Source organism: Nematostella vectensis, chromosome 2, assembly GCF_932526225.1.
Source record: "Nematostella vectensis chromosome 2, jaNemVect1.1, whole genome shotgun sequence".
NCBI lineage: Eukaryota > Metazoa > Cnidaria > Anthozoa > Actiniaria > Edwardsiidae > Nematostella > Nematostella vectensis.
Genome location: NC_064035.1, coordinates 916,316 through 939,446, shown reverse-complemented (window position 1 = coordinate 939,446; position 23,131 = coordinate 916,316). Strand labels below are relative to the sequence as shown.

General features: G+C 41.6%; 2 protein-coding genes and 1 long non-coding RNA gene across 5 annotated transcripts; 2 read left to right on the top strand and 1 right to left on the bottom strand.

Annotated features, from left to right (window-relative positions):
* On the top strand, positions 1-3,318 carry LOC5509103 (cholinesterase 1). The gene is made up of 2 exons (XM_048722808.1): positions 1-188; positions 259-3,318. Exon 2 carries the CDS (start codon positions 371-373, stop codon positions 2,129-2,131), a length of 1,761 nt encoding a protein of 586 aa, XP_048578765.1. The 5' UTR covers positions 1-188; positions 259-370; the 3' UTR covers positions 2,132-3,318.
* Positions 3,319-5,763: 2,445 nt separating this feature from the next.
* LOC5509101 (mitochondrial protein C2orf69 homolog) lies at positions 5,764-22,373 on the bottom strand. 3 transcript variants are annotated; one of them, XM_048722817.1, is made up of 12 exons: positions 22,062-22,373; positions 20,436-20,517; positions 19,471-19,646; positions 18,951-19,058; positions 18,608-18,730; positions 17,665-17,821; positions 16,582-16,676; positions 16,047-16,110; positions 14,863-14,961; positions 11,425-11,528; positions 7,018-7,264; positions 5,764-6,668 (listed from the first exon to the last, which is right to left on the bottom strand). In XM_048722817.1, exons 1-12 carry the CDS (start codon positions 22,077-22,079, stop codon positions 6,229-6,231), a joined length of 1,713 nt encoding a protein of 570 aa, XP_048578774.1. In that variant the 5' UTR covers positions 22,080-22,373; the 3' UTR covers positions 5,764-6,228. The 3 variants fall into 3 exon arrangements, with proteins under 3 accessions (XP_048578774.1, XP_001629645.3, XP_048578789.1); XM_001629595.3 differs by having other exon boundaries at positions 17,665-17,732; positions 18,946-19,058; positions 22,062-22,370; XM_048722832.1 differs by lacking the exon at positions 20,436-20,517 and having other exon boundaries at positions 22,062-22,371.
* LOC116616101 lies at positions 19,533-20,353 on the top strand. Its single transcript, XR_004295191.2, has 2 exons — positions 19,533-19,665; positions 20,128-20,353. It is a non-coding gene; the product is annotated as an uncharacterized LOC116616101 (long non-coding RNA).
* Positions 22,374-23,131: the final 758 nt, after the last annotated feature.

The following is a 23,131-nucleotide window of genomic DNA, read 5'->3' as shown; positions in this document are numbered from 1 at the left end:
TTAATTTGCTAAATTGAATTTGAGTTGATGTTTTTTCTCTTTATGCTCGCTTTAACTTAGCGCGCCCTTTGGGTCATTTCCTGTGTGTAAACCATGCGTTGATCTCCTTCTGTGATCAGAATCGTATAAAACATCGTCCACTCACCGACTTCCACCAATTGCAAATCGCTGAGCTAACTGAAGTAAAGGTGAGTATTACCTTATCTTATTGCTATTTCAACTCAACTTTTCTCATCTCATCATCTCTTAATCGAACAGGGACTCGGCCGGAATTGTGTCAAGCCTGCTTGCGCATTGCTTCGGGGGCTGTTAGGGATTGGCAGAGCGAGAACTTGTGCAATCCGAACTAAGAGCTGTGCAGAGAGTCAGAATGGTTTTGCTGCGTGGGCTGATGTTGACTGTTTTTCTGCGGCTTGGTATAACAGCTAGCGCGTCACTCGTTCGTACAAAACAAGGCTACGTCCGTGGACTCAGGCAACAGTTCGACGCAAAGAGCGAAGACAACGTCGACACGGTGTACAAGTTTCTTGGAGTTCCTTATGCGGAACCACCAGTGAAGAACTTGCGCTTCAACGGCCCGATTCCTCCGCGGTCATGGGCGCCTTCTATCTACGAGGCAACGGAGTTCAAGGATATTTGTACGCAAAGCTATAGACACTATGGAGGTTCGATCAACAACGCTTGGCCGACGTTCACGGAGAAAAGATTTAGCGAGGACTGTTTGTACTTGAATATCTACACTCCCTCTATCAACCCTGACGGAACGCACTATCCTGTGATCTTCTATATTCACGGCGGAGGCTTCTTTGCTGGAACTCCGATTCGTGACGTAACTCCCGGGGAATTTCTGCCGCTCAGAGGCATAGTTCTTGTAACTGTCCAGTATCGATTGGGAATCTTTGGGTTTCTGACCACAGGGGACGCAGAAGCACCAGGAAACGCAGGCCTTCTAGATCAGGTCGAAGCGCTTCAATGGACCAAGAGGAATATCTTTAACTTCGGCGGGGAGCCTAACAACATCACGATCATGGGTGAGAGTGCAGGAGGGGCGAGTGTCGGTCTTCACCTGATGTCTCCTCTTTCCAAGGGGTTGTTCCAGAGAGCAATCGCAGTGAGTGGCGTGGAATTCTCGCCGTTCGCTTTGTTGCCTAACGATGTCGTTGTCAACTACGTAAAAAAGACGGTAGCAGAAGAGCTAGAGTGCAATTTTGATTCGTCCTCCGCAATGCTGGAGTGCTTGCGCGAAATGCCAAGCTCCAAACTCGAGCCATATTTCAATCTCGTGAAGCCTATTATTGACGGATTTTTTCTTCCCGACGATCCGCACCGACTGCGCGAACAAGGCGACTTCCACAGAGTGCCACTATTGTCAGGATTCGTGTCGCATGAAGGCTCATTTCTACTGGAAAACGCGAGGGTTAAATACACGATGGAAGGCATGCGAAACTTCGCACAACATTTCCTTAGGATGGAGTTCTACTCCAACTCGATGCCGGACAAAGTCTCCTTAGACGCACTGCTCTTCCAGTACACTCCATGGTTGGACAAAAAAGACAGTAACAAAATACGTAAAAAAATGATCGAAATGCTTAGCGACTCGTTCGTAATTGCTCCAACCCACGCTTCCCTTACACTCCACAGCAAGCACGGCGCGCCTACGTACATGTTTGAGTTCACGCACCGATCGCGGAGGCACAAAAAGCCCGCGTGGATGGGCGTGGTTCATGGCGATACGACCGCTTACAAGTTCGGTGTTCCCCTTTTAAGTGCACAGCAGCACATCTATGACGAACAAGACCGGAATGTGAGCGATATGCTCGTCACCATGTTCGTGAACTTCGCCAAGTATGGCAACCCTACACCGTCGCCGGTACACGGCACAAACTGGGAAAGGTTCAACACATCAAACAAGGCGTATCTCAAGATTCAACCGAACGTGGTATTGGCTAGCAAGTTTCATCCCGCACGGATGGCATTCTGGAACGAGTATTTCCCTGGGCTTGTGAGTCGACAAAAGCTGGATATACGAGTTTCAGAATCGAGAAGCGGGTCCGAAGGGTTAAGCGGTTTGCTATGGGGCGCTTTACTGGCATCTCTTGCAGGCATGTTGTCGACACTTAGGCCAGGATAGCACTCCGCGTGCGCCAGCGACACCAATGGAACGAATTAACAAATATCTTCAAACGCTACCAAACAAATTAGCTTTGCTATATTCTTATATAGGATAGCCATCGTATAATCTTGTGGTTGCATTTTAAAAGCATCATCTTGTTAATATCTAAAAAGGAACAATCTGCAAAAGACTAAGAATGTTCTAATCCGGGCACGAACCCCAGCTCAAGAAGAATTTAGTGATAAATTAGAATGGAAGGAACATCTTTTATTGGCTATGAACGCGTTAAATGAAAAGGGTGAAGTTGAACATCAGGCATAAAAACATTTTTTACGTCCCAGACAAACATTTATGCTTCAAAGTTTTCAAAGTTAAGGAAGAGTAATTTTATCAAATCTTTTTGAAGACAAAACTTGAACAGTAGTCGCTCTAGATGTCAAACGGGCTATTGATCCTTATACTCCTTTAAGCGAGACCCCTCTATCTGAATAAGGTTGCATCTATAGTTAAAAGATACTTAGTAGGAAATATATAATAGTAAATAGAGAGAATGTTGAGAGTATGTCACGTTTGGGAGATAATATCAACAATACTAAAAGACATACCTTCTCTTTTAAAAACGTATAATAATCCGAAAACTTGACGCGAAATGTCTTTAGATTTCATTGATCAAAAAGGTTTGATCAATAGGTGTTGCTCCTCGACCTTTAAATGCCACTATTTGATACTGAATCTTACAGAAAATTACTGCCTGAAATTTGCTTTTATCGTTATTTAGTATTATAGACAATTTAATTTCAAATGTAGATTCTTTAATGCCCCATTATGAGGTAGAAATCACTTTTTACACAAAAAGATGAAAAATGCTCTATCCCTCAAGGTTCAAAACAACAAACATTTTCAAAGGCCTTGAAACATTGTTAAAAAAAGCTACTGAAATATATACCTACTGTTAGTGGCTGTTTAATGACGTTCAAATAATAAATAGAATGCAACAGAAGTGTAATATGCGAACTTTTCAAAGTTCAAGTATTTTAGCTGGACATGTTTTTAAAAGACGTCGCCGTGCTGCCGTGCTCAAGGGTCGCTCCTTGTGTGTGTAAAGTTATCAACTAGTTCCCTGTGGAACATTTATATCTATTTGTGGTCTAAAAACACAATTTGTGAATAAATCATACATACGAAAATAAAAAAGCCACATCGAAGACGCACAATTTCATTAGCAGAGGAAGAATAAGCAATGATTTGTTTGATAATCATAAAAAAAATTGACTGGTTTGCGGGTAAGGAAATTGTTTTTTTTTTGTAATCAGACATGTCAAGCTAATTATTTTCCCCAAAAAGAAAATTGTATTCTCCGGGCATCCGCACGAGCTTAATTAGCTCTGCTTTTCTAATTTATTGAAAAGGGGAAAAAGGGAAAAAAGCCCAAAATAAAATGTTGACGCATTTGGGTCCGCTTCAGCATATAGTGAACTATGATACGGGAAAATTACGTGCAAACTAGCACGCTTGACATTTAGCTATGGTCATTTGATCGGCTTGTACGTTCGCAGAGTGAGATTATTGTATAAACAAAACACCAGCCGGAAACCAAATAGTTCTGTGTTGAACCACTGAATCCACAACGGCTCATGTTATGACTTCGATACAGTCAAAGTAGCAAATCACGAAAAATCTTAAAAAACTTTCTTTAAAGACTCTGAAATCGACTTCTGTAACGAATCTTTCAGTGCGGTAAAAAAATCAATGTAAATAAGATGTACATTTCATTCAGTGAGACAAATAACTGTGGAATTAATCCAACTTTTAAAAGAGCACCAGTACTTTCCAAAATATAATATTTCAAAATATTCAAATGGAACCAAAACAACAGTGTCAAACGAGTCAGGAACGCTCATATATGGGATTCTGACATAATTTGGTGGGTTGTCGCAACATGCTTTCTAAAAAGTCATAGTAAAGTGAAAAATAACGAGCTTTTATAAGAACACATCCACTAAAATGCTAGCCCCCCTCAAGCCCCGTGCAAACATCGTTAGAGAAAGTAAACCACAGTAAATGGTGTGAATGGGTAAACAGCGTATTATGAAACGCGCAAAAAGTACAACACTTGGCTGGGTCCAGCAATACTGCGAGATTTTCCCTTCACATAATCGTGGTGGTGTTTGCATTTCATAATATTAGAAACTTAGCTAACAAAGAACCCGCGGGAAAACAAACACACACATAAAGGCGGCTACGGCCTGCGCTTAAACCCGAAAGGAAGTAAACTTGAATTTTGCATGAATAACATACTTTAAGGAAAATATAAACACCAGACTTGGAATCCAAACCCAGCTAAGCCCCCAATATTTGCCATTTGCAAATAACCAAGAAAACCGTATGGCCTACACGCTTTTTCTTACTCAAACTTATGGAACTCTCTCCAGGACACTTTAGATTACTAGAACCCTGGAATACAATGTTAAGTAGAGGGAGGTGTCTACTCCCTGATATGGGGTATATACGGGGACGTGCCGCTGGACAGGGTATGGTTTTTGACCTCTGTCCTAAACAGGGTATACATTTCAGGCCTCTCTGTCCTGAACAGGGTACATAATTTTAAGCAAGGCTGTCCTAAACAGGGTACTGATTTGGTTGCGTTGCTAAAACTCGTAACCGCTGATCCCGCCGCCGATCTGATTGCCTTGCTTGCTCTCACGTGCTAACAGGGTGCTTGGTTCTGCGATATCGATTTTGCGACTGCCGCGAAAAAGTATCGAACGAATTTAAACCCGGCCTAGGTTTTATGCGATCGCCTAAAGAATTGTGTTGTGCGAGAAATATCCAGGGAGACCAAGTAATGTCGGAAGTAATGTGGAAATAGCTATACTATAAAGTGTTTAGTTATGACATTGCAAATTGTTATTGATATCAAATTGTATTTAGTGTATATAATACGATGTACATTTAATGGTATGTTAAGAGTTTCAGTTTACATTTCTGTTGTAGCAACCTTGCACTGCTGTTTTTGCACCCAGTTATCAAATTGATCATTTAACATTCTATTTTGTAGATATATTTAATAATATAATATTTAATGTAGATTTAATAGATATATGACAGCATTTTTCTAGACTAAAGTAATTGGAGTTTAATGGTTGATTAAACGTGTCTTAAGGATGCGTTTTTACCCAATAAAGAAGTTATAACTTAATTGTGTCATTATTATTTGTCCTAAACAGGGTCCTGAAATCAAGCGTGTTGTCCTAAACAGGGTCAGGTTTCAAAACCCCCAGGGCACCCCTATACCCAAATAAAAGCTGAGTACCCCCCCCCCCCCCGGGCAAATGTGTATCCGAGCTGGTAAGATGCATTCATTTTTGTGAATGCATCTTATCGCCGAACAAACATCACTTCTTTGTCATGTCCATGACGATGGGAATGGATGCTGTTTGTGACTCAGTATTGAGCAGGGAGCGAAAAATGGCGGCTTTCTTCTCACACTAGAGTAAAAGTCGGGAGATTAAAACAAGAATGAGGGAAATGAGCTTGTGAAATACGCTAGAAGTAAATGCCAGGGGTTACTGGAAACATCTAACATGGCGTGCGGCGTTCAACGTCACCACGAAGATTTTGAAGTAATGCATCAAAAACAATTTTAATGATTATAGTTGTGTTGATTTTATTTGTCCAAAAGACATGCTCTTTAATGGAAAATTTGAATTCAGTATATTTGTTGCACTCGTATTTTTTTTACCTTGACCAGAACACAAGGATTAATAAAATATGTTGTGAAAATAATTCAGTGATTAACCTGAGGTTTCGTTGGAATTTAGAAGATGGTAATCGCGTATGTGGGATATACCATATATAATACAAGCTTAATTAAACAAACAAACATAGAGATCTACAAGGAATCCTGTAATCAAAATACGATTGGCTTAGAGCACACAATCAAAAACCACTCGGAAAAAATGTCTACTGACCCTTTTGTAGAAAATTGCGAATACTAAAAAGTAACCAATCGTGAATTGAATTGTGCCACCCCATGAAATCATGTAAGCTATAAGTTCTATAATCCCAGCCTTTCTATAGACATCCACGTCGTTTCCTGTCATATTATAGGTTCCCTAGAAGTTCTCCAATAGCTTGAAATGGTAAAAAAGCGATGGCTCCTTGTCTTGGAAATGAGTTTTAACTTTGATATTTGCCCCAAGTGATCTAAGCTTTTCCACAAAAAGCCGCTGCTCTTTACCAATCCACGGCCGAGTCCAGTCATTAACCTGGTAAGGAGTCACGTGAACACGAATGCTCGGGATGTGATTGGCTAAATGATAAAGGTACTTTTCGTCCGTTACCCACGTGTTTGCTTCGCCGCTGTGACCACCGTCGAGCCAGTACATGGTGCTAATACGAGACACAAAATCGTTCAAGCTTGAATCTACGCCAGCGGTCATTCCCGTGAGCTCATGCGTGATCTGGTTAAGCACGACACAGCCTTTACTAAACCCCACGAGGAGGATGGGAAAATCATGAGTGGCATCCTCCTCGCCATCAGCGATGTCTAAAACTAGAAAAAAAAAAACAAGAAAAATGAAGAAAAACTGGTCAAGGCAAAGTGCCGACTTGTTGCATACAACGGGCTTCCTGTAGAAATAAATATTTTAAGTTTTACAAGTTTTACAAGGGATGAATATTGCATATAAATTAAGCTCTAAACAGAGGTGAGCGTTTATACCTGTGTTTATAATAATTATCTATAGAACTATAAAACATTCCATATATTTATACCAAGCTATTTATTTTTTTTCTTCACGTTCGACCGAATCCTGTAATTCAGCTTTCCTGAAAGGGGATTCGCATTACGCATATTCATTATCATTACTTATAAATAAATGAGGATTCTTAATAACTCTTACTTTGCTTGACGCCAGCATTTATAAGAGCCTTCAGATGTCTTAAAGCGCCGTACTCGGTATTCCTGTGGTCTGGCACTCCGAACATGTCTCCCTCAGTAAAGTTATTATAACAGGAAAACGTGTCTTTGTGGTAGCGCGAGGGGCGGATCACCCACACGAAGCTGTTGGCAAACCGACGCGCAAGGAGCCTAGCCGTCGACTCCAAGTCCCACTGTCTCCAATTCTTATCCATGGCTTCAGCATAGTTCTGCAAAAAAAAAAAGAAAGGAAAAAAAGAGAACAGGTGAGAATGTTAAGAAGCTGCAACATGGTTCTCCATTGTCTGTTTTCAAAGCTGTCCGTGCTAGAAGGAAGCCCAGCCCCACCCTCGTTCCCACTGTCAACGTTAAATTGCTACTCATTGCGTAATAGAGTTAATGATACCCGTATTCCAGAACCTTTAGCATGGTTCTTAGTTTTATGTCAAGCAAAGCTAAGTGCCACGATTTGGACGAGGTTAGGGCCTCGCACCTACTTTTTTTTTTTAAAGAAACGTTTTTCTAAGAACATCCAGCCGAGATTTCAGTAAATTCTAAGAACATGCCAAGAAAATGTCGAGGCTAAGATAGCAGCAAAATACTGTTTTCTTAGTGTGATGCGTTCTAAAAATGCAGAATCAAATTTTGTTCATAATAACAACCTTAAATACTACCGTTATTGATCGTTTGTTTAATTTTCTTTCTAATACTACATGGGTATTAAATCTTTATAAACACTGAAATAAAAGATCATCTGAGAACATTCAGCCTTAATATGGCAAAGCGGCCAAGCCTCAACTGAAAATTAGACCGTAAGCTTCTGGCAAACAAAGCTAGGCGGCTAGAAAAGCACGGAGCCGGCTAGATAAGCACGGAGCAACCTAGATAAACACGGAGCCGGCTAGATAAGCACAGAGCCGGCTAGATAAGCACGGAGCAAGCTAGATAAGCAGGGAGCCGGCTAGATAAGCACGGAGCTGGCTAGATAAACACGGAGCCGGCTAGATAAGCACGGAGCCGGCTAGATAAGCACGGAGCCGGCTAGATAAGCACGGAGCAAGCTAGTTAAGCAGGGAGCCGGCTAGATAAGCACAGAGCCGGCTAGATAAGCACGGAGCTGGCTAGATAAGCACGGAGCCGGCTAGATAAGCACGGAGCCGGCTAGATAAGCACAGAGCCGGCTAGATAAGCACAGAGCCGGCTAGATAAGCACGGAGCCTGCTAAATAAGCACAGAGCTGGCTAGATAAGCACAGAGCTGGCTAGATAAGCACGGAGCTGGCTAGATAAGCACGGAGCTGGCTAGATAAGCACGGAGCCGGCTAGATAAGCACAGAGCCGGCTAGATAAGCACGGAGCCTGCTAAATAAGCACAGAGCCGGCTAGATAAGCACAGAGCCGGCTAGATAAGCACGGAGCCTGCTAGATAAGCACGGAGCCGGCTAGATAAGCACGGAGCCGGCTAGATAAGAACGGAGACTGCTAGATAAGCACAGAGCCGGCTAGATAAGCACGGAGGCAGCTAGATAAGCACAGTGCTGGCTAGATAAGCACGGAGCCGGCTAGATAAGCACGGAGCCTGCTAGATAAGCACGGAGCCGGCTAGATAAGCACGGAGCCGGCTAGATAAGCACGGAGCCTGCTAGATAAGCACGGAGCCGGCTAGATAAGCACGGAGCCGGCTAGATAAGCACGGAGCCGGCTAGATAAGCACGGAGCCTGCTAGATAAGCACGGAGCCGGCTAGATAAGCATGGAGCCGGCTAGATAAGCACGGAGCCGGCTAGATAAGCACAGAGCCGGCTAGATAAGCACGGAGGCAGCTAGATAAGCACAGTGCTGGCTAGATAAGCATGGAGCCGGCTAGATAAGCACGGAGCCGGCTAGATAAGCACGGAGCCGGCTAGATAAGCACGGAGCCGGCTAGATAAGCACAGAGCCGGCTAGATAAGCACAGAGCCGGCTAGATAAGCACAGAGCCGGCTAGATAAGCACGGAGCCGGCTAGATAAGCACGGAGCCGGCTAGATAAGCACGGAGCCGGCTAGATAGGCACGGAGCCGGCTAGATAAGCACGGAGGCAGCTAGATAAGCACGGAGCCGGCTAGATAAGCACGGAGCCGGCTAGATAAGCACGGAGGCAGCTAGATAAGCACGGAGCCGGCTAGATAAGCACAGAGCTGGCTAGATAAGCACGGAGCTGGCTAGATAAGAACGGAGCTGGCTAGATAAGCACGGAGCCGGCTAGATAAGCACGGAGCCGGCTAGATAAGCACGGAGGCAGCTAGATAAGCACGGAGCCGGCTAGATAAGCACAGAGCTGGCTAGATAAGCACGGAGCTGGCTAGATAAGAACGGAGCTGGCTAGATAAGCACGGAGCTGGCTAGATAAGCACGGAGCCGGCTAGATATGCACGGAGCCGGCTAGATAAGCACGGAGGCAGCTAGATAAGCATGGAGCTGGCTAGATAAGCACGGAGCCGGCTAGATATGCACGGAGCCGGCTAGATAAGCACGGAGCGGGCTAGATAAGCACGGAGGCAGCTAGATAAGCACGGAGCCGGCTAGATAAGCACAGAGCCGGCTAGATAAGCACGGAGCCGGCTAGATAAGCACGGAGCCGGCTAGATAAGTACGGAGCCGGCTAGATAAGCACGGAGGCAGCTAGATAAGCACGGAGCCGGCTAGATAAGCACAGAGCCAGCTTTACTAGCCGGCTAGATATGCACGGAGCCGGCTAGATAAGCACGGAGCTGGCTAGATAAGCACGGAGCCGGCTAGATAAGCACGGAGCCGGCTAGATAAGCACGGATCCGGCTAGATAAGCACGGAGCCGGCTAGATAAGCACGGAGGCAGCTAGATAAGCACGGAGCCGGCTAGATAAGCACAGAGCCAGCTTTACTAGGCGGCTAGATATGCACGGAGCCGGCTAGATAAGCACGGAGCTGGCTAGATAAGCACGGAGGCAGCTAGATAAGCACGGAGCCGGCTAGATAAGCACGGAGCCAGCTAGATAAGCACGGAGCCGGCTAGATATGCACGGAGCCGGCTAGATATGCACGGAGCCGGCTAGATAAGCACGGAGCCAGCTAGATAAGCACGGAGCCGGCTAGATAAGCACGGAGGCGGCTAGATAAGCACGGAGCCGGCTAGATAAGCACGGAGCCGGCTAGATAAGCACGGAGCCGGCTAGATAAGCACGGAGCCGGCTAGATAAGCACGGAGCCAGCTAGATAAGCACAGAGCTGGCTAGATAAGCACGGAGCTGGCTAGATAAGAACGGAGCTGGCTAGATAAGCACGGAGCCGGCTAGATATGCACGGAGCCGGCTAGATAAGCACGGAGCTGGCTAGATAAGCACGGAGCCGGCTAGATAAGCACGGAGCTGGCTAGATAAGCACGGAGCCGGCTAGATAAGCACGGAGCTGGCTAGATAAGCACGGAGCCGGCTAGATAAGCACGGAGCCGGCTAGATAAGCACGGAGCTGGCTAGGTAAGCACGGAGCCGGCTAGATAAGCACGGAGCCGGCTAGATAAGCACGGAGCCGGCTAGCTATGCACGGAGCCGGCTAGATATGCACGGAGCCGGCTAGATAAGCACGGAGCCGGCTAGATATGCACGGAGCCGGCTAGATAAGCACGGAGCCGGCTAGATATGCACGGAGCCGGCTAGATATGCACGGAGCCGGCTAGATAAGCACAGAGCCAGCTTTACTAGGCGGCTAGATATGCACGGAGCCGGCTAGATAAGCACGGAGCCGGCTAGATAAGCACAGAGCCGGCTAGATAAACACGGAGCCGGCTAGATAGGCACGGAGCCGGCTAGTCTGATTAGCATACTACCATAGCGCTGACACTAAGCAAAAGCTTGTCATATTCATAGTTTGACAATGGCTGACACAAAAAAATTATCATATTATCTTGAAAATAAAAAAACTCTTTAAAAATGATATTGTTGGGACAGCATTTCAGATCATAACTTTGGCATGTTAAGTAAAATAAAATCACACAAAAAGGCATACGGATGTTTCTAGTAAGATGAAGAACGATCTTTTAAATAATTGCGTGTTTGTGTTTGTATTGACACAACTCATTCCGTGTTTAGAGACAATTCAAAACCGTTTACTAGTTGTTTACATACACACGAGCTCCTTAAACAGGTTTATTCTACGAGGTTTGGTAAAAAGAAACCACGCGAACGAAATAGAAGCCAAATAATCGATACATCACTTAGAACCACTTCAGTATCAGTTACAAAACAATGGTTTTATTACCACATAAACTCACAACCCGGCTCTAAAAAAACCTTTAAATTAACTAAATAAAAACATCAAAACTCAAATTCACTTTCATTGTGCCTAAGGTAATAAGGATGAACGTAGCCGAACTAACCTGCACGTCGCCTGGGAAAAACACAACATGTTGTTGTCCCTCGCAGCCACAAAACACCAGGTCGTTCTTTCTACCATCGTAGCCTTGTACACCTCGTAGCACAACTGTTTTGTCCATAGCAAAACACAATGATCATGCAAGCGATACGATCCTAAAAAGATCCCTTTCTAATCATTACTAGCACATATAACGGCCTTCTCTAATAATAAAGAGGTTACTCTAATGCGAGGACTTATTTCTGCTAGGCACAATAGTCAATGCTTTCAACGAGTCTCTTTGTCAGCCAACAAAACGAGCACTTGCACTTTCGTTATTGAGCTTTTCCAGGCTTATTGTTTTCGTGAATCGATGCAGGGACACGGTTTGCATAAAAAGGGAATGTCAATTACAAAGACGCCTTGAATTATACACCCGACATCCGTCTAAATTCGTGCCCAATTTTCAATGAGAAATGCCAGTTTTATGATGAGGTCATTGTCTGAACTCACACTGCGTACACAACAAGAGCCATACGCAAACACTTAAAGTACCCCGCAATAAAATTAGCCTTTCTGTCTCATTATGACAGCTAATAAGGAGAAGTGAAGTGAGACGGCATGTATCTTTAGCGCGTACAGCCAATGACACTTTTCAAAGTTCAAAAACTCTCAAAGTTTATAAAACTGCCAGCAATGATTTATGGAAAAAAACATAACTCTGAAAAAAAAAATCTATAAAGCTGTGCGACAACTACATTAAGTGACAGAGAGGTGATATGTCATTGCCGAGCTCAGTGCGTTATTTAAATTTCGTAATACAATCAGTGGAACTCCAATTTTACAGTTCTATGACGATAGGACAGAATTTAATTCGCCCTAATATCACAAATTTGAGAACTTTTTGGTATCGATACCTCGATTTTACCACTTACACTTCCCTGATTTTACGAACATGATTTCTTCTTCATGATTTTCTTTATGATTTATTCTTCTAAAATCAGCATACACTGTAGCAAGTTTTTGTAAGGATTTGTAACGGTCAAGGTATTCGTTAGTAGAACTATCCTGGGTACAAGAGCCTCCAGACTTCTCTTGTCTAGTGACGCTCAGGGGCGGCGGAGGGGCGGCGGAGTTGTCCTAAAAGTGGGGGAAGGACGGGACGGGGGGGGGGGGGGGGGGGGGGGAGGAGTAGAGTGTTGGGACGTGGTGGTTTCGTGGGGGGTATGGGTTTGTTATAGAGTACCGTTTAAACGAATATAAGAGTAAAAATGTATAGTATCGTCTTCTTTCAAGCAATCAATTTATTAATGTAAAGCTCACGTTAAAATACTCTCAGAAAAGAGGGGGTCCGCACCCCCCCCCCCCCCCCTGGCCTGTCTTTGAACCGTGAAAGAATAATCCATATTAAGATACAATTTGTAAGTTTTTCCTATCAGCCTGTTAATGCAGAACAATACAAATGTCGTTTGGGGTAGAGAGTAACGGCCCCTTTAAGCCGCACTGTCACCAGTTTACTTCTGGAGGGTCGACGGACCCTTAACCGACAAAAGATTTAGAATTAAAATCCGCGCTATTAACCAGGCCATTCGCTCTAAACTATCAGTCATATCCTCGAACAAACTTCAAAAGACACACTACTTTTATAATTTTGAATTTTTTTCGCGTTTTTAACTCGTGAATGCTTGCAAAGCATTTACGAGTTATTGGAGGGACTTCTGTGTCACTCGATCGTCGGATCGTTGGATCGATCATCCGTAAACTTTTTGTGGTCTTTCTGTGCTCCCGCAACACAGCAATTTTTAGATCTTCCTGTAAACTTCCGGTGACCAACTTCCGGTTAAAGCTTAGTACTATAAAAGAGCCTTGTTACCGACCTGTGACCGCTTTAAACACGAGGTTCTGCTATAAAAGGGAAAGCTCCTCCCACCACCGGGCTCAAGAACAATCAGTTATCAATCAGCCGTCAATGAGCAGTCAATATGTCAGGACAATTGCTCTGAGCGCTAAATTCAAATTTCATATTCTAGCCAAAATAAATATCATTCCTAGAGATGTCCATCTAAAAATGTTTCTATCTATCGTAAAATGATACCAAGCTGTGTGCGCTCTAAAATACGAGCATTTTCATCACATTTATGCAGGTGCGCTTGATTATTGATAGCGCAAAATTTAAAATTTTGCACCCAAAACGTGAGTGGACAGCAAATACCTAATTTAACAATATCTTAACACAACTGTCTTGTTACCTGTGCAAAAATAGTTTTATTCCAGCCTACTGACGCTCAGAGAAAGCAATTTTACAGAAGGCTTATAATTTGTGACTGCTAACCTTGCAGTGTTCTGATTATTATTGCAAATTCGAGCCCGGGGGTGGGAGGAGCTTCCCCTTTTATAGCGAACCTTCGTGTTAAAGCTAGTTTTTACAGAAAAGTCTTCGATGTGGGTTGAGGTGCGCATGCGCCTTCGTCACTGACGTCAATCGATCTTCTACGGCTCAGTCCAATTCAAGTTGCTAGTTTACAAAACAAGTAAAATGCTAGCAAAGCTTTTAATTCTCCTTCTTCTAGTACTTGAAGATTCGCGTCTCTGGGTTTTCGCGTTATTTGTTTGAATTTGTGCTGAAAAAGTGATTTTGTGCTGAAAGAGCGGATAGCCAAAGCTACGACTTTTAAAGTCAGAGAAACACAAGGGAAAAGCCTCTGTTAGCAGGGCCTTTCTTTGCAGGGTAATAAAAGAAAGCCTCTGTTTGCAGGTCAAGAAAAATAGTATGGACTTTCATAAGTTGTTTTTTTCATAATTCTTAAGTGCGAAATATCAAACAAAACTCGTTCAAACACGCTTATTTATCAAGAAACGTTCAATAACGATTTTGCGAATTTCTAGAATGTTGACATGGTTAAAATACATACGACTGTAGCTTGATTCATTATGTCGGGTATTTAACTTCTGTTTCCGGAGAGAATAGGGCGAAATTTGACATGCTAGCAAAAGCAGTTCGAACGGTGAGATACCAAATAGGATAAAAACTAATTTTACTCAGAGGTTACTTCGGCAATGCCTCGGTGGTATAGTGGTTCTGTCGCTTGTCTAAGACGTCAGAGACCGGAGGTTCGATCCCTACTTGTGACGTCTAATTGTTATTTTATTTTTTATTGTTTTTTATTTTTATTTTTTATGATAATAATACATAATCAAACTGTTCTTGGTGTTTCATCACATCGAAAAGAAAGGACATTGTTATGTACTCCCAGCATCTTGGATGTGTTCATCCTTTGTTCAAAATTCATCCTGTATATGTTTTATGCACACAAGAAAATAACTAGAAAAACAAATTTGCATTCACGAGTTGGCTCACAGAGCCCTTTGATTCGTTAAAAAATCATCGAAGATTGTTACGTAATGGACCAGAAGTGAACTGGTGACAATGGGCTTTTTAAGTCATTTTTCTTCTTTGAATTACCTTCCTTCCATGGTGTGACGTCACTATTGACAACAAGTTGTCCGTTTGGGTTACTAGTGCCTTGAGGTAGCAAAGCCAGTTGGACCACACTTTCAGCACCTAAAAAAGGAAAAAAAGTCTTCGTCAATTGGACCACACGTTTAGCACCCGAATAAGAAAAAAGAGTTTTTGTCAGTTGGACCACACTTTCATCACCTAAACAAGGAAAAACAGTCTTCGTCAATTGGACCACACGTTCAGCAGCCGAATAAGAAAAAACAGTTTTTGTCAGTTGGACCACACTTTCAGCACCTAAACAAGGAAAAACAGTCTTTGTCAGTTGGACCACACTTTCAGCGCCTAAACAAGGAAACACAGTCTTTGTCAGTTGGTCCACAACTTTTAGCGCCTAAACAAGGAAAAACAGTCTTCATTAGTTGGACCACAACTTTTAGCACCCAAACAAGGAAACACAGTCTTTGTCAGTTGGACCACAACTTTCAACACCTAAACAAGGAAACACAGTCCTTGTCAGTTGGACAACAACTTTTAGCACCTAAACAAGGAAGAACAGTCTTTGTCAGTTGGACCACAACTTTTAGCACCTAAACAAGGAAGAACAGTCTTCATCATTTGGACCACAACGTTTAGCACCTCAACAAGGAAACACAGTATTTGTCAGTTGGACCACACTTTCAGCACCTAAACAAGGAAAATAGTCTTTGTCAGTTGTACGTCAACCATTAGCACCTAAACAAGGAAAAACAGTCTTTGTCAGTTGGACCACACGTTCAGCACCCTACAATGAAAAACAGTCTTTGTCAGTTGGACCACAACTTTTAGCCCCTAAACAAGTAAAAACATTCTTTGTCACTAATTATTACATATTTGTCTGTCATTATTACACATTCATCAGTCATTTTTTACATTTATCGGTCATTATTACACATTTATCAGTCATAATTACACATTTTTTTGTGTTGAGAAATGTATTCCCGATATACTATCCTGCTGCATTTATGTACACAGAAAAGTGTACACAGCAAAAACTCGGGAAAATTTTTTTTAATTTTTATTGAAATAATGACGTAAACTTCAAAATTATTACGCTACACACTAAAACTAATAAACCCGAGGCCCTTCATATAATAAGTACCCCCTCACCCTCCCCTGGATTGCGTCGCTAGATGCAAATAGTGCTTCACCTTTGTCTGCGGACCTTGGTGCACATGGCCCACCGATATCTGTCCGACACCAGCCTGGACAAACCTGAAACAAACGAAAACATCGTTAAGACACAATTAAGCATGTGATATAACAATCTCAAATTATTATTTTTTTAACTTGGCCATCGTCACAAATAACGAATTTAGGTCGAAAAGAGATTCGATTATGATAAGAAGCAGGACCACAGTAGCTAGACATAAAAACCTATTTTCATATGTTCTATTCCCTCGTAATATCAACTCAACTCAACTCTCGCTGTTAGTAACAACCCTGACCTGCGCATCGTTTTCGTAAATACAGGTAGTAGTCAGTGACGTTGAGCATTGAATAAAGAAGTAAGAACACTTGCTTTATAAGGAGTAAATAAATATATCGATTTTTTGAAATGCAACACCCTGTTAATGGAATAAGTCACTTACCCTCCTACGCAGAGTTTTCTCTGTCGCTCGTTTTTCTTTCTTAAAGGCGACACAAAAAGCTCTGAGCAGGAGAGTATAAGTTACTTGGACTTACAGCATTTACAAGAATGCCTTCTCGGCCATCTCCCTGCAACTGTCTAGCTAAAATAGAAGTGAGGGCAGTCACTCCCAATTTTGACACAGAATAAGCTATAGAAAAACAAATATTACTATGTTAGTACAGTTACATTTATGTAAAATGCGACTATTACGTACGATAGGTGTTACGTATCATACCATTCCTTTCTGAAAAAAAAAACACACTTTTTGATGATTTTGGTTGATAATTAAGGCAATTGTAAACACTTTCGACCATGGGCAACGCACCTTAACCAGTGATAACATCTTGCTAAGGTAAACGGGGGGCAACCATAGGAACTGAGTAACACCTCACGGATTAAGTAACACCTTAGGAATTGGGTAACACCTTCGACACTGGGTAACACCTTGGACACTGGGTAACACCTTAGACACAGGGTAACACCTTGGACACTGGGTAACACCTTGGACACTAGGTAACACCTTGGACACTGGGTAACACCTTGGATACTGGGTAACACCTTGGACACTGGGTAACAACTTGGACATTGGGTAACACCTTGGACACTGGGTAACACCTTGGACACTGGGTAACACCTTGGACACTAGGTAACACCTTGGACACTGGGTAACACCTTGGACACTAGGTAACACCTTGGACACTGGGTAACACCTTGGACACTGGGTAACAACTTGGACATTGGGTAACACCTTGGACACTGGGTAACACCTTGGACACTAGGTAACACCTTGGACACTGGGTAACAACTTGGACATTGGGTAACACCTTGGACACTGGGTAACACCTTGGACACTGGGTAACACCTTGAACACTGGGTAACACCTTGGACACTGGGTAACACCTTGGACACTGGGTAACACCTTGGACACTGCGTAACAACTTGGACATTGGGTAACACCTTGGACACCGGGTAACACCTTGGACATTGGGTAACACCTTGGACACTGGGTAACACCTTGGACATTGGGTAACACCTTGGACATTGGGTAACACCTTGGACACTGGGTAACACCTTGGACACCGGGTAACACCTTGGACACTGGATAATACAATGGACATTGCTACCACAGACTTTACCTGGGTTGTGGACTTTCAATTTTTCAACAGGCCATCCATTTTCTGCTACTCTTCCATTTTTCACATCCCTTTGTAAAACGAAGACAAAGCAAACACCTCGGCCACATAAAATAACTATGATGTCAGGGGGCATGCTAAGAGACAATTGCGGGGTTATCTAACAAATATATAATTCATTCGCTTGTCCCCACTAACGGCTGGATCAATGTCACTTCTGATATTATGCAACTTCCTTGCATCTATTCGTTAAATAAAACATCATTAACATTCGAAAAGGCAAAAGAATACACAGAGATTGAACTTTGTGCAAAATCAGCATTTCAAAGCCTGGCTGAGCTTGCTAAAATTGTATCAAGTAAGAGAAGAGTGCCAACAAGATGTTAGCGATCACTCGCTTGTGTGTCAAAATGTGAATAGAATACCTATTTTCAACCCGGGCGAATTTCCGAAGCCTGTAGGCTAAACAATCCTTTCCGTGTAAAAGATAATTTAGAGCCATTGACAGGGTATACCAAACCTCTTAATCGGAAACATTTTAACGCTAATAATCCATGGGATTTCTGATTCGAGACTTCATAAAATAAACAAACAAATAAATAAATTAGAATAGCTAATCACTCTCTTTGCAGCTAAATGCTGAATTGCAAGATCACAGATTCAAACGTGGTTGAGTTAAATGCATGACTTCAAGCTTCTTACTTGAATCTTGCTAATGGTTAGCAATATTCCGCATGAGAACTATCCCTCAGTGCTTTCCTGATTTGATAAATTTTAAATCGCGATACAAACGACCAGAACAGTTTTCCAGCTGTTGATGGGGGGACATGCTGCGGGCTCACAGAAACGAGCTGAAAATCGAGCCTAAGAGGTTCATGGCTTGGATTGATTATAAATCATTTTGATTTAATGACTAAATTCAGTTCTTATGTGATGTTATTCATACCTGATATATGCTTGCATCAGGTTGACACATTGCCTTACTGTAAGCTTTGGTGATATGAACTGTAACGCAAGGGATGGATGCACTATTTTTAATGAGCCCATGGTAGATGACACATTGACAATCCTAAAAAAGAACATTAAAAAAGGTAAAGCAGCTGCTTTCCTGCAAATTAGCCATTAACTTAAGTAACTTCTAACAACGACTTTCTGTAGTAAAAAGCTGTCTTTTTTAAATCACAAGTCAGTTTGAAGCTAAGGAATCATTCATGCCACAGCAGTGGCAAAAGGGGGCATTCAATTTTCAACTTTTTTCTTACATTCTGGGTAAAAATCCGACACCTTGCCTGCTCTTTCAGAAGAGGATACATCGAATTATAGACATCAAGCATTCCAAAGAAATTAGTCTTAACACAGTCCTCAGCTTTCCTTGCATATGAAGTTCCTGATGATTCCTGCGGAAAAATAGAAAAAGGAGAAATATTTACATCAAAATGACTACTGCTTGTTTTTTTAACACTCTCAGCATTGTTTTATCACATGAGTAGACTGCAGATACCTCTACATTAATTAACTATTCTCTTTCAAGGTCCTAAAATATGGAATGCTCTCCCTTCCCCATTCCTCATAAACCTTTACGACTAGTCTTTTTTTCTTCTTCAAAAATTGTAATTTCCTTTTTTAAATAAATGACTTGCATATCTGTGACCAATAATTACCTAATTATACTTTATAAATGCCAACTTATCAGGAGTTCCCTTCACTTAAAAGCCTTATGCTATCTTATGCATTTCGTTATTAATAAAAGAAAATGGTAAATAACCACAAACATATTTTGTGCAAAATAAATATTATGTACTGTCATACCTTTATTAAAATTCCAGCATTGTTAACAAGGATGTCAAGACCTCCATATTTTTCCTGGACATGTAGGGTCAGCTCATGAATACTGTCATTTGAGGTTACATCAAGCTTGTGGTACTCAACTCTTCCGCCAACATTCAATGATCTGCATGCAGCCTCACCTTGCTCATCACTGCGTGCTAATACCACATGATATTGGTGAGCAAGACTTTAACTTTAGACATCTCATAGTGGGGGTAAAACCACATGATATTGGTAAACAAGACTTTCATTTTAGACATCTCATAGTGGGGCTAATACCACATGATATTGGTAAACAAGACTTTCACTTTAGACATCTCATAGTGGGGGTATACAATAAGCTTTATATTAAAAGGGTCAAGTTTTAACTATACAGCAGTTTTCTTAAAGGGAAAATCTGATTCAATCATAAAACCATGAGGTTCTACTTTTAAGTGTGATATGCTACCGCGGCCACCATGACGAAAGCTAGGTAATAAGCAATATGCAATTATGAGGATTGTGCAATACTCTTTATGATGTACTTTAATGCATTTCATTGGCAAGCTGATTGGATAGTGAGATATGCCAATCAAAACGTTGTTTGATGTATTATCTTATTCTATCAAATGTCATTTTTGATCCCTGAAAATCTGGAAGATCTTGGCTCAATCTGAAGGAATGGGTGGTAAAGGCTATATCTTATAGACTCCCAGAAAATATTATGTGAATTGACATCCTAAGTCAAGATACAGTACATGTCTGGAGAACAAGCATGTGTATAAAGTAGCAAAACAACTAGATGTTAGTTTTAACCAACAAAACTTCTCAACAACAAAACAATGTAAAAGTTTTTTTTTCACAAATAAAAGAAACAAAACTCAAATATCTTGAGCTTGTATCTTATGTCATTAATATCAAATACAGTGAATTCACTCACAATCAAATCGATAATGTAGACTATTTACCTGTGAGAATAATATTACCATCAAACTGCTGCACAAGCTGTTGGACCACACAGTACCCAATACCTCTATTACCACCAGTGACCTTTCCGAGATAAGTGGGAAATGATACTTTTAATGGTACAGTATGACAAAACTAGCAAACCAACAGACAAACTGTAGAATAACAAGCAATCTATGCATGTGTTTTTGAATCAGGGAAACAAACCAACACAAGGTTGTATGGTATATTCTATTGTTGATTAACTTCCCTAATAATGTTAATAGTTTCATTAAGCATTAGTGCTTTATCCATACTTTTGATTAAATTTGACAAATATAGGAAAGCTACAGTATACAGGATGTCACATAAGTATTTTAATATGCATGACTTTTCTGTGGGCCAATTTTTTCTCGACAATCCTCAGAAAGGAGGAAAATCAGCTAAGCCTGAAACATGCTCCCTCAGCCAATGCAATATCTAAGCACTTCCATTTTAGATTCTTCATTGTATATGCAAGCATTACCCAGTCCACCAACATATCAACCACAAGTTCAAGAAAAGCATAATGTCATGCATGTGGTCAGGGTACCTACCACAAAAGATGTTGTTGACAACAACAACAACAAAAACGTTTTTCGAGGTACAGAGACCCAAATGTCCCCCAAATGTTAAGCCCGTCCCCTCACATGTTCTTTATGTCTATCCCATCCCCACACATGTTCTTTATGTCTATCCCATCCCCTCACATGTTCTTTATGTCTATCCCGTCTCCTCACATGTTCTTTATGTCTATCCCGCCCCCTTACATGTTCTTTATGTCCATCCCGTCCCCTCACATGTTCTTTATGTCTATCCCGTCCCCTCACATGTTCTTTATGTCTATCCCGTCCCCTCACATGTTCTTTATGTCTATCCCATCCCCTCACATGTTCTTTATATCTATCCCGTCCCCTCACATGTTCTTTATGTCTACCCCGTCCCCTCACATGTTCTTTATGTCTATCCCGTCCCCTCACATGTTGTTTATGTCTATCCCGTCCCCTCACATGTTCTTTAAGTCTATCCCATCCCCTCACATGTTCTTTATGTCTATCCCGTCCCCTCACATGTTGTTTATGTCTATCCCGTCCCCTCACATGTTGTTTATGTCTATCCCGTCCCCTCACATGTTCTTTATGTCTATCCCGTCCCCTCACATGTTCTTTATGTCTATCCCGTCCCCTCACATTTTCATTATGTCTGTCCCGTCCCCTCACATGTTCTTTATGTCTGTCCCGTCCCCTCACATGTTCTTTATGTCTATCCTGTCCCCTCACATTTTCTTTATGTCTATCCCGTCCCCTCACATGTTCTTTATGTCTATAAGTATTTATACCCCATCTAAAATCACACTTGAGTAAGGCTAAGGGGATAGAAAACACAGTTAAAAACTGTGATCTAATAAAGAAACGGCATTTTGAGCCTTCTAAGATGGGGTGAGCTTATATATCATAAACACTTCTGTACCCTGCAACCAAGACCCTTTGGCCTCGTTGATATGCCTTTAGTAAAGTAACTAATACACATTTCACCCTCGTCTAAAATCTAACAGGGAACCTTTACATGCGTAAAAATCAACAGTATTTTCTATCATATCAATTTCTTACCAGTGCAACTCTTGTCATAGTGGCACAGAAGCCGAAGGGACAACAATTACTTGTATTTTGGTTTTGATGAACGAGATCTATGGCGAGAGACTGGACAGAGATATAGAACCGAGTAGACACAGGATTCCTGTGCTTTTAAACAAACACAGGGAGCCCATTACTTTTTTCCCAATAATGTTGGGAAAAGAGCTTTGTTTTGTATCCATTCCATTCAAAACAAAGCATAGGTAAACTTTCAAATTCTGAAAAGAGATTTGAATTTGATTGATATTTGAATTTTCTACAGATCTTTAAAAATTTTCCTGGCCGCGCGAAAGGAGATTGAACCGAGTGAATAATTACAAGTTTTGGCGGGAAAATCTGAAACAACGAGAAGTGTTTTCTATTGCAATGCTACCCACAATGATGCGAAAAAAGTGCGCACTCGTGAGAATGTCGTCATCATCATCATCATCATCATCATCGTCATTATTATTATTATTATTATTAAAATCAAAAGCAATGGTTTTTTCCCTCTGCAGCTTTTCCTATAAAAGCTCTTTCAACCTCTGGCTCATCAGATCATAGAGCTTTATGAGACAGCAAAGTTCATATGTTCATTTTCTGTAATGGGCATCATTTTAGAAAATTTGAGTTGGGACTATTTTTAGTTTTAGGTTTTATGAATTAGGTTTTTGTGGTATAATATTTGTATCATATTTTTAGTTTTAGGTTTTATGAATTATGTTTTTGTGGTATAATATTTGTATCGTAAGGAAATTACCAGTTTTTTTTCTTAAATGCTTTTCTCCAAACTTCTTCAGGTTAATCTCAGCCAGAGATTCTGAAATCAAGCTGAGACAAGCTGCTGGCTAAGAGGCATGACCCAGGGCAGGATGTACATATAAGGCATTGGTATTTTATGTAGGTCACCAAAAATAAACACATATAAATTAACAAAAAGTAAGATAATATTTTAATGGAAAAATTGTTCTAAAAAATGAAAGTTATAAAAGCAAAAAAACCTAGTTTTTTTTCCAAGTTAGCCTGACAGGTTCTTGTAATGTGTGGTTAGTGACATCTAGACAATT

Excerpts from the sequence above, each read along its gene's own strand:
- LOC5509103 (XM_048722808.1), top strand. The coding sequence starts at position 371 with ATGGTTTTGCTGCGTGGGCTGATGTTGACTGTTTTTCTGCGGCTTGGT.
- LOC5509101 (XM_048722817.1), bottom strand. Across the intron at positions 18,731-18,950 it reads ATCCTCTTCTGAAAGAGCAG|GATTGTCAATGTGTCATCTA; the intron begins GCAAGGTGTCGG and ends GTTCTTTTTTAG. Across the intron at positions 17,822-18,607 it reads CTGATGCAAGCATATATCAG|ATAACCCCGCAATTGTCTCT; the intron begins GTATGAATAACA and ends TATATTTGTTAG.